Source organism: Bidens hawaiensis, unplaced genomic scaffold (genome assembly GCF_021521415.1).
Source record: "Bidens hawaiensis isolate Kalapana, Puna unplaced genomic scaffold, B.hawaiensis_p1.1 tig00052444_1, whole genome shotgun sequence".
Taxonomy (NCBI): domain Eukaryota; kingdom Viridiplantae; phylum Streptophyta; class Magnoliopsida; order Asterales; family Asteraceae; genus Bidens; species Bidens hawaiensis.
The window spans coordinates 47,480-58,753 of record NW_027499432.1 but is presented as its reverse complement, the minus strand read 5'-3'; the positions used below and the strand labels follow the sequence as shown (position 1 = coordinate 58,753).

At 32.5% G+C, this 11,274-nt stretch overlaps 1 protein-coding gene across 1 annotated transcript; it reads right to left on the bottom strand.

Moving 5' to 3' along the window:
• Positions 1–4,670: 4,670 nt before the first annotated feature.
• Positions 4,671–6,633, bottom strand: LOC143599630 (transcription factor MYB1R1-like). The gene is made up of 3 exons (XM_077077540.1): positions 6,402–6,633; positions 4,987–5,195; positions 4,671–4,883 (listed from the first exon to the last, which is right to left on the bottom strand). The coding sequence occupies exons 1-3, from the start codon at positions 6,631–6,633 to the stop codon at positions 4,671–4,673; spliced, it is 654 nt and encodes a 217-aa protein (XP_076933655.1).
• Between the last annotated feature and the right edge of the window lie 4,641 nt (positions 6,634–11,274).

Sequence of the window (11,274 nt, the reverse complement as noted above, 5' to 3'; positions counted from 1 at the left end):
CCCCATAGCGACCAGCCTAAGTAATAATGACTAATTCGACAATTAAGCACCCAATTCCCAAATGAGTTCTGTTCAAGTTTGGTCCATTATGTGTTGTGAAGAGTAGATTTCATATCTAAGTTATTCATAAATGGAAGGCCATCCATGAGATTTAGGAGATGATGTGAGAACATATAGTGAAAATGGGTCCTTAAAATTTAAAATAGAAACTTATATATGTACATAAACAAAATTTATTAGTATAGCGATAATTGTTATACAAATAAACAAACAAATTATTGTAATAAGTTGGATATCATCCTCAAGAACGCACCAAAACTCTGAAAACCGTTCATGAGATTAAAAAAAAAATACTTTGTTTCAAAAACAATTTGGTTTCGTTAAGTTATGTACATAAAGAAATCAAAAAAAATCAAAACGTGTGTGCGAGACATAATTCGTGAGACATAGCCTATTAATCCTATATTTGAGATTGGGCTAGTGTATTTGAAATTGGGCTAATAGAACCAATCACAATATATTATGAATGAACCCTTGCTAAAGCCCAGAAGTGCAAAGGGTATGAACCAGTTTTGGTGTATGTTTAACAAAAGTTAAGAACTGGGTTGAATAGAAACCGGTTTCAGGTATGATCGAGTTTTTGACTAAGTTTTGACTGGTTTTTAACAGGTTTAAGGCTGGGTCAGGTCCGGGTTTTACCATGTAGAGGTGGAACCGGTTTCAGCGGTTCCGGTTCCGGGTACACTTTTTCTGGGGAACCGAAGCCTGGTTCATACCCACGGCTTGGAATGAAACTCTGGGAGGGGTCCAAAACATGGGTTTTTTTCCCACCTCTAACCCTGGCCTGCAGCTAAACTGCTTGATGTTGAAGCACCCTAGTATCCTACTATCTGAGTTGCCTCAAAAATAAAGAAAAAATTTGGACTATTACAAAAAATATATTGTTGGCCTTGAAAAGCTTTGGCCCATGTACGGTCGTCCCACCCGACACATCTTTGGGACAACCCTGATTGGCGATATGAGAGTTTAACAAATTTGAAAAAGATTAGTCGATCGCAACTGCCTGCAACCCCTATCAACACTAACTTGAGAACCTTAGCGAGGAGCATATTTTTCAGTGGTCTCATGGTGAAGCTACAATCCATCAGTGAAGATTTGTTGGGAAATGTGCATAGTAGAAAGCTCACTAATTCGTCATTGATATTGTTTTTACGGTCAGAAAAAAGTGCATATCATCAACATATCGACGATGATTCAGCCGCCTGCACGTCATCATCGACATATAACTGACGACAATTTCCTATCGCCTGTTAATTTCATCACAAGGTGACTTTCAATCGGAAATCCCTACGTAGTATCTGTTTTTTTTTTTCTTTAAAATATTTTTTTTTTTCAAAATATCAAAGTTTTAGAAATAAAAGTGTATAAAAATTTAAGGAAGTATAAAGGTGCTAAAATTAATTATTTTTGTATTTAAAATCTATAATATATATAAACGAAAACATAAAAATCCTACGTGTCGCGATGTGGTCGTTTCCCCTTTTTTTGGAGTCACCAGATTTTTAAATGGAGGCTTCTCGTGCATTTGACCCGAATTTATGGGTATGGGTCTAATCAAACCTAAATATTTCTTAAACGAGTTATAACATCTTATTAAATTGAAAACTAATCTCACCATATATTTGATATAAAATCCCTAAAAAGTATGGATATACTAAAAATTAATATCTGATTTATTTAAAAAAGATATATTATTTATAATTAAAAAAACAATTTTATAGTAAAAAAGAATAAACGGGTCTCGGGTTGTTTCTGATGATGAAAAGAGCATTTTTTTCTCTGAATCATTTTGTGGGTCTCATCAAACTCATATACCTTTTAAACCAGGTTATAACATCTTATTTATTTGTGAAACAATTTATCATCAAAACATAAGTATATTATTAACTTTCATACACTAAAAAAATAAAAATTCAAAAAATAAATAAATATTAGAAACAAATAATATAAAACAACACCCGTAAATAAACGAAACATTTAAAAGCTCTATGGTTGTTTCTTACATTTACTCAAGCCGCCATATTATTTTATTTGTATATGAATATTTCTCATGCATTTCACTCGAATTCACGGTATGGGTCTCACCATACCCAGATAACCTTAAACGGGCTATAACATCTCACTATTTTAAAAATAAATCTCACCAAGCATTTGATATGCAAATCTTATAAAATTAAGATATACTAAATATGAATATCCAATTTTTTAAGAAAAATAGATTATTTATAATAAGAAACAATTTTATAGTAAAAAAAAATAAACGGGTTATGGGTCTCATCAAACTCATAGTTTTTAAACGAGTTATAACATGTCGGGTCATGGGTCTCATCAAACCCATAGTTTTTAAACGGGTTATAACATGTCATTTATTTGTGAAATTATTTCATAATCAAACCCTAAGTATATTATTAATTTTTTTATAATAAATAAAATTAAAATGCAAAACTACACGAAAAAAAAACACAATCCCCGTAATACGGGGGATAAAAACTAGTAATAATATATAAATTATCTTTTACAATCACAATCACAATCACAATCATCGACGAAAGCTATCAATTGATTTCGTAGCTAATAATCAATTCCAAAACGCCCACATACAATGAGAAGTCACATTTGTGTTATCACTTTTGCTATAAATAAAGTACATTGTATACTATCAAGTGGATTACAAATGGACTATTGTCAACTACTTAAGAGTTAAGGAAGAACCATCACCAACAAAGTATAGTGAAAAGGTTGATTTGTGGATCTTCTTTTTAGACATGTGCTTCTACATATAGTCTAATAAGAAGACTATATAATAATTACATACTTTTACTTTTGATCTGATCATTGAAGCTTCTAAGAACATGCTATTGTGGTTATTTGGTATCCTCATGGGTTGTTAATTGATGATGTTATGTTTGAGTGTCATTTTAAATATTGATTTGGCAATTTTGACGACATAATGTTTTTGTGCCGCTATTTGGTTATCGATTCAACTAGGGTTGTCCAACTAACTTCTCGCTCACAGTTAAACCATAATTAGCTTGATGAGAATGAGGGTAAATATGGTGGAGTTGAGTTTGAGATGAAAGTATCTAACTAATTTACAAGCTTATGCAGGCTTAGGATTTTAATGCACTGTTCGATACCTAACTCAAGGGAATAGAGATTTTTCCATAGTGTTGGGTTCCCTCCTTAATTGTGTTATTGGGCGCGTCAAGCATGGAGTGCCAAAATTAATATGGATATTTTACATCCCCTTCAGAAAGACTCAATCGGGTATTATAACTATTTTCTAAATGCCATTATAAAAAGTTACAAGCTTATAATAATGCTATAATTGTTTGTTTTTCCTATTTTATCTAGGCAGGGAGGTTTTGTACCTAACCTTAGCCTAAAAAGCTTAGAATAGTAAGATAGCATGGGTGGAATATGACCAACTACCCCGATAATAATGGGTGTCCTCAATGGATGGTTGTCTGTCTAGATAACGTTATCACCATGTCTAATCTTATACCACCACGCAAACACAATTATTATTTATCATCAACCCCACATGTACCTCTAGTCTTAGCCCACCAATATATGTAAGATACCACGACCATATAAAAGATCTCATCTTAATTTTTTATATTTTAGTTTTTTATTTATAAAATAACAAGAGTATATTCGTGACGGAATAACAAGTTTTGATTGATCCATATTATCTTATTCGTGTTGTAAATATGTACATGTAACCCGTTTATCTACACTAGTAACAAATTCTGATATCGTAAAATGAGTTGTACCCGGGTTGTAATACAATCCATGTATTTGATGTTTAATTTGTTACGTGCAAGATCAAGTCGGGCTGATGAGTTGAAGTTGATAAAAATGATAAAACTCAAAAACAATCCATATTTTATTTTTATGTGTTTCAAAAATATCAACGTAAAACTATACAAATGTAAAACTTTGAGCCCACTACTCATTTTACTGAAAATGCGATTTGAGTCTTAATCAAGTTAAATAAAATGTAAACATCAAGCTTTAGTTGTGATACATTTGTAAACATGTTAAATAGATTATATATGGGTTGACCTATTTAACTTGCCAGTCATACATCCTTTTTTAAGCTTATTCTAATTTTAAACGGACTGACATTTTAGTTTAATTTCAATACAACCTAACCACAATCAAACATGTTAGATATAACAACTCAAACCCGACCCGACCCTTATTACACAAGTTAAATCGTAAAACCTGATATTTTCTTTCGTATTGTATTTGGAATTATCACCCCTACACGTGACACACAACAAGAAACACAATAAATCCATATCATTGCTACAATATTTTGCCATATAATGGTTGCTCACAATTGACCACATGTAGATATTTAACCTCATGCCATATAAGCCACTCATATGATCCAACCCCACCTTTCAAAACGGGACACTTATTAGTTCCCCTCTTTACCAGTCACAAAACATACATCACACCATCAGGGTAGACACAAAACACCATATACTAGTAAATTAAGGTTTACATAGATAATTAACACAAGATTAACTTTTTTAAGTCAATAACTAATTACCTGACTGACTTCCCTATGCTTATTACTCTTTTTCACTTCATCATCTTTAATTAACACTGATCATGCTATCTCCATTCTTGAATCCCGTATCGAATGACAGAGAAAGATTCAGAGACACCGGTAACCGGTTCAAGTTTAGATTCAGCATTGGTGATGGATTAGGATTAGGATTAGGTTTAGATCCTCCGTTAACGGAAGATATCTGTTCTGAAGAAACCATTGATGGTTGTTGTTCTTCAATTGGCGTAATAGCAGCAACCTGATAATCAAAATACCAAAGTACTAATTAGATGCTTAATTACAATTCAATAAACAATGTACATAAATCTAAATCAGTGTGATTGAGTTATAACATGACTTACCGAATCGGTAGTGATATCGAACAGGCTAGATCTACGGCGGCGTCGATTGAGGTTTGTCCTGCGGAGGAAGTACTTCTGAGCATGGCTGGCGACTTGCGTAGGGGTACGCGTCTTCACGAAGTTTCTAGAGATTCCTCTCCAGTCTCCTTTGCCTACTTTTTGTAACCCTAGAAGGAACAGTTTGTGTTCGTCTTCAGTCCATGGAATCCCTGTACACGATCGATATGTGATTAGATAAACCCTAGATCACCAATTAATTAGTCTACCGATTTCATTATTCTAACACCAATTCATACTTCATAGACCTTAGGCATGGTTGTAAAAATCCCAATTAATCAGTCACAGATTGATCATTATTTGGTCAAAATCGAAAATTTTATATAGGAAGTGTAAATTCAATCCAATTAATCCCGATTAATCATTAGTCCTAGCGATAGCGATTTCTGGGTCGCTGACTATTTAATCTATGGAATCATTAAGAGTTTGGAAATGAAGTTTGATTTATCCTCTCGTCAGAAAGCGGTGTTTGAGTGTCTTCGGGCTCCTCGGGCTCAAGATTTCTTAAGTGTTCTCCCTATTGAAGGATTGGGCCAACATATGTCGGCTTTGGAGTACCGGGCCATCCTGAAGTATCGGTTAATGATCCCTTTGTTTCCGGTAGATGAGCCGTGCCCGGTTTGCCGTAAGGTTTGTTTGGATTCTTTTGGCAAGCATGCGGTTCACTGCAAAGAGTTGTCTGGGTTTAAGTACATGCATGATTTGGTGAGGGATGTTCTATGCGATGTTCTTAAACGAGCCGGAATTTCGGCTAAAAAGGAAGCCCCCGTAAACTTTCTTACGGATCTTCAAGAAGGAAGATCTACATTACAACCGGCCGATATACTTGTTTTTGGGTAGGTAAGGGGAAAACACGCTTGTGTCGACCTCACAGGAGTGTCCCCTCTTGTTGGGATTAGGGACACTGGATTTGTAGCAGGCCAGGCAGCATTGAAGGCGGTATCGGGCAAGGTTGCTAAACACGAGAGAGCTTGTTTGGAGAATCAACACGTGTTTATCCCCCTTCGCCTTTGACACTTTTGGTTTCTTAGCTCCGGATGCCGTGGACCTTTTGAATAGGGTTTAGAAAGTTATGTATAGTAACGTATCAGCCCATAAGAATCAAAACTTTGTTTTTAGTCGGATTGGGTTTGCTATCCAAAAGAGGGTTGCGGCGCAGCTTGTTGCCCGCTTACCTGACACTTCATTGTAAATCGTTGGGATGTTTCTATGAAATATAAAAGGAGCCAATTCTTAAAAAAAAAATTAAAAAAAAAATCTATGGATTTCGACATTCTAACGGGTTCGATAATTAGTTTAACCCAACTCAAATTCATACTTGATATCATCAACTAATCCACCGATTTAATTATTCTCACCTCGTTTGCGTTCTCTGCCACCGTTGGATTGCGTACGGACGGCGTCATCGGCGGAAGCATAGCCGGTATCAGTGGCGGAGACATCGAGATTGTTATTAGCCACCGGCGGTTGTTCATACTGCGGGAGATTGTTCATACTGACACTCTTCCTCATCGGATCTACCTTCACTCTCACTCCGAACAACATGATCTCGCCGGAAGTCGAGTCATCAACCGCCTGCGATTGCGACATGATTGTTTTCTTTCTCTCTCTGTGAATTCAACAGCAGATTAATCAATTGATTTGCACAGTGAATTGAGAGATTGAATATTTTACCTACTAATCCGGTTGAATTAAGTTGCCGGTGAACGAATGAATAATAATAATAATATCCTGTTTGTCTGAATATTATTACATGTGTTGGTAAGAAAGCGAGAGATGGATAGAGATACAGATAGTGAATTGAATGTACGTATAGGTGTGTTTGTATATATATTAAAAAGATATGTGACAGGTGGATCCCATGTGGTATATGGTCTTGGAGTTTGTAACCGACGGACGTGGATCCTCCTCTGGATTTTTTTTTTTTTTTGAACAGCTAATTTCTTATTTTTACACCATGGGTATTGAACCAATACCCATGACCTCCCCTTTTACATCATACCACCTTACCACCCAATTAAAATAGGAACGACGGATCCTCCTCTAGATAAATCTTATTCTCTAAATATTATTTTACTTTTTGTAATTTTGGGATCAAATATGAATTTCAATGTACATAAAATCTTTTATAAAACTAGAGTATTAACTACTATAATCAATATTATGGGTAAAGTTAAAATACAAAAGACAATAAAAATGAGAAATGTGAGAATGAATTTAGTCTATTGATCTTAAATTTGAATGACTAAAATTAGTTTAATAACTAAAAATTGATGGAAGGGCATGAAGGTAATAACCCACATTTGTTGACTTTCTCTCTCCATATGCAAGACACATGCCAATTCCCCCATCATTTTAAAATTTCTATAACTTTTTCATACGACATTATTTTTTTTTTTTAAAATTCACCATAATAATAAGCGTTTTTTATCTTTAATATGAGTATCATATTGTTATATAAAAAAAATTAATGGGTTTTTAATTGTGTTTTTTGTTGTTCATTGTGTAATATGTTGTTTTCATTGTGTTATATATATTCACCATTGTGTCTTACGTTTTAGGTCATTGTGTTATACGTATTCACCATTGTGTCTTACGTTTTAGGTCATTGTGTTATACCTATTCACCATTGTGTTTTACGTTTCAAGTTATTGTGTAACATGTATTAATCATTGTGTTTTATATATTAGATAATTTGTTGTTATTTTATCGTTATTTTTACATATTATTATTACACAACGGTGTTATTATTATTTAAAAAAACATAATGACGAGTTGAAAGACACAATGACGAAAAAACACAATGACAAAAAAAGACACAATGATAAGCGAAAAGACACAATGGTGTGCGAAAAGACATGATGACGAAAAAAAGACACAATGATAAGTGAAAAGACACAATGATAAGCAAAAGACACAATGGTGTGCGAAAAGACACAATGACGAAAAAAGACACAATGGTGTACGAAAAGACACAATGACGCAAAAAGACACAATGGTGTACGAAAAGACACAATGACTCAAAAAGACACAATGATAAGCGAAAAGACACAATGGTGTGCGAAAAAACACAATGGCGTACGAAAAGACACAATGACGAAAAAAGACACAAAGATAAGCGAAAAGACACAATAGTGTGCGAAAAGACACAATGATAAGCGAAAAAACACAATGGTATGCGAAAAGACACAATGGTGTGCGAAAAGACACAATGACGAAAAAAGACACAATGATAAGCGAAAAGTCACAATGGTGTGCGAAAAGACACAATGATAAGCGAAAAGACACAATGGTGTGCGAAAAGACACAATAACGTAATTTTTGTTTTAAATTTTATATAACAAAATCATACTCATATTAAAGATAAAAAACGCTTGTTATTATGATGAATTTTTTTTTAAATATCATACGAAAAAGTTATAGACGTTCTAAAATGATGGGGGTATTAACATGTGTCTTGCATGTGGAGAGAGAAAATGTGTTCAATTACCTCAATACCCTTTTCTTTTTGGTCCACACTTGACACATGTCAATTATTTATGGCTTCTCACACTTCTTATTACCCTCAATATCATATAGTTTCTTTTTATATATTTTTAATGAATTCTTCTCTTCTACAACTTCTAAAGTAACTAAAATATTTTCTAAAATTAAATCCTTATAATTAATTAATATTATATCGTCTTATGATATGATAGTGAGCTTCTATAATGAAAAGTCAACCTTTTAAAACAAGTCTTGGATTAATAGTTGATCTTTTTTAACTTCGACTCGAATCACTTATTTATCCATGCTGTATTGTGTCGAACAAACTTATAATTGCTAAATCTATATAATGTTCATTTGAGAATGTGAAAAATATATACTAACCTAAAATTTAAACGATTAATTACTTCAGCTTCAATGAAACTTTTTTTACATCGAGTCAAATGAAACAATCAATTACTCTGGCTCAGATATATCTTATTCATCAAATTATATTTACTTTCTACATTACATTTGATAATTATTAATAAAATCTTGAAGAAATATAGAAGTATATAATTTTTTTATGTAAAATTACATAATTAGTACTATAGCTAATATCGAATTTATATAACATTATATGATATTATATGATGTGAATCACATCAAACCATAATTTTATTCGCTAAACTATATATACTTTCTTAATTACATTTAATAATATTTAACAAAATCTTTTAGAAATTTAAAGTAATTAATTTTTCTAAAATTAAATCATTAACACTATAATTAATATCATACCATATGAAATAGTATGATATTAATCAAATAAAATCATACTACAACACACCGTAAATGAGTTGGTAAAATCAAAAGTCAACCTTTTAAAGTAGGTTTGGGGTTGGCAGTTGATCTTTTAAAAAGGTATTGATTATTCATACGTCATTTTTTATATTCATACACCTTTTTAACACATTTTTTTTATGCACACCCTTGCTAAAGAATCAAATTATGGTCTAGTCATGTTTTAATTCGGCCTATATAACCTTCGTTTGGGAATATGAAAAATAAATAGTGACAACATATTTTAAACATCAATTACTTCTGTCAGATGAAACTTTTTTGTAGTTGTTCTTTTAGTTGTTTCTGTTTCTTTATTTTTTTGTTTTACAACTAACACGCTATGTTTTATATTTACCTACATGTTAGAATAAAATGAAAAGAAATAGAAAATGGGTGATTAGAAATAATGAATAAAGCTTAGAATTAAAGGGTGATAAAGGCCAATGATCTCGTAGTTTGGATGAGTCATCCACAGACTTCAATTTAATAAGGAGGAGGTCTTGAGTTCAAATATCATTTGAGACAATTGGGTTAAAGTTCAGCCAAGGGGTTTTTTCCACATATTGTTGGGTTTCCTCTTGAGGATGTAATGGAGATTATCGTATGAGTTAGTGATCCGTCAGTGATCTAAAATTACTGTTAAAAAAGGGTGACACAGATTAATGTCGATTTGATTTTACTTCTATAAATTAATAGTTGCTAGGAAGTTGAAAATATTTTAAAATCAAGTTTAAGTTTTAACACTCTTTTAACATGCTTCAAGTCATCACTACTTTAATAGGGGCAGTCATGGAGGTTTTTTTTAGGAATTTTTTTTACTTTCGATTATAGGCCTCAATAGATGCACATGATGATACAAGGAGATTAGATAATTCATGTTTTATGATTGCAACATGAGAACCCTTATTGTTAAGGAAGTTTGTCTGGATAATGTCGTGTCGGTTTAAGAACCTGGACAAATAAATCATCAAACATCGTGTTGTGTATCCACTGCAAAAGTAAGGCATTGATCTCACCCCATTGACCGTAGTAGTCATCGGTTTGAATGGAGGGTGAGTTCCTTCAAAATAGTCTAAAAAGTTTGTATGCACAAGCTTGAAGTTTAAAAAGTTAAATCCATGATGAATATGTTACCTTTGTTCCATCAAGAGTTCTGATTTCGTTCTTAACATTGGTTACGGTATACACAGATGAAGGCTCATAGGCTTGTTCAGTTGTTCTTGCTGGTAATTGTCTTTCTTGTTGATGTTCATCATGTTGGATTTACGATCGAATAAATGGTAACAGCAAGGCTGAAGATCGAAGGAAAAGGTATGGCGACGCTTAGGCTTTGAGCAAACTAGGCTATGATAACCTAATAGTAGTATTGCACAACTGATGATCTATATTCATAAATATAGTCTATATATATTCACAAACTAGGTTAGTTACCCGTATGGTACACGGGTTGAAATAAATAAATTTAAATAATAACACAATGTCAAATATAAAAAATTATGTTCAACGGATATAAATATATATTATACGGTATAATAAATTATACATTACACAATATGAAATAAAATGTTGTTAAATATTCATAAATTTCTAAATATTTTATTGTACACAATATTTGTAGTTTTATTTGTAACTTTACTTTTTATATCAAAACTTAATACACTCACATTATTTGTGCTTTTAACTCTAGATAATGGAATGCATAACTGACCAAGAGTTAAAATAAATTGTCCCTCAAAAAACAAACTATCTATATTAACTGACTTTAGCTTTATTAATCTTTATGTAAAACAAAACTAAAGTGAAAATTTCATTCTTTGAAATTAATCATTTTATCTAAAGGTGTATGATTTTTCTTTTTAAAAATAAAAATGTGAGTTTCAATATTACTTCCGAACATGATTTCCGCTTCTATAACACGGTTAT

Coding starts and splice junctions, on each gene's coding strand:
- LOC143599630 (XM_077077540.1), bottom strand. CDS start 6,633: ATGTCGCAATCGCAGGCGGTTGATGACTCGACTTCCGGCGAGATCATG. Junction 5,196..6,401: donor TGGCAGAGAACGCAAACGAG/GTGAGAATAATT, acceptor GATCGTGTACAG/GGATTCCATGGACTGAAGAC. Junction 4,884..4,986: donor TCGATATCACTACCGATTCG/GTAAGTCATGTT, acceptor TTTGATTATCAG/GTTGCTGCTATTACGCCAAT.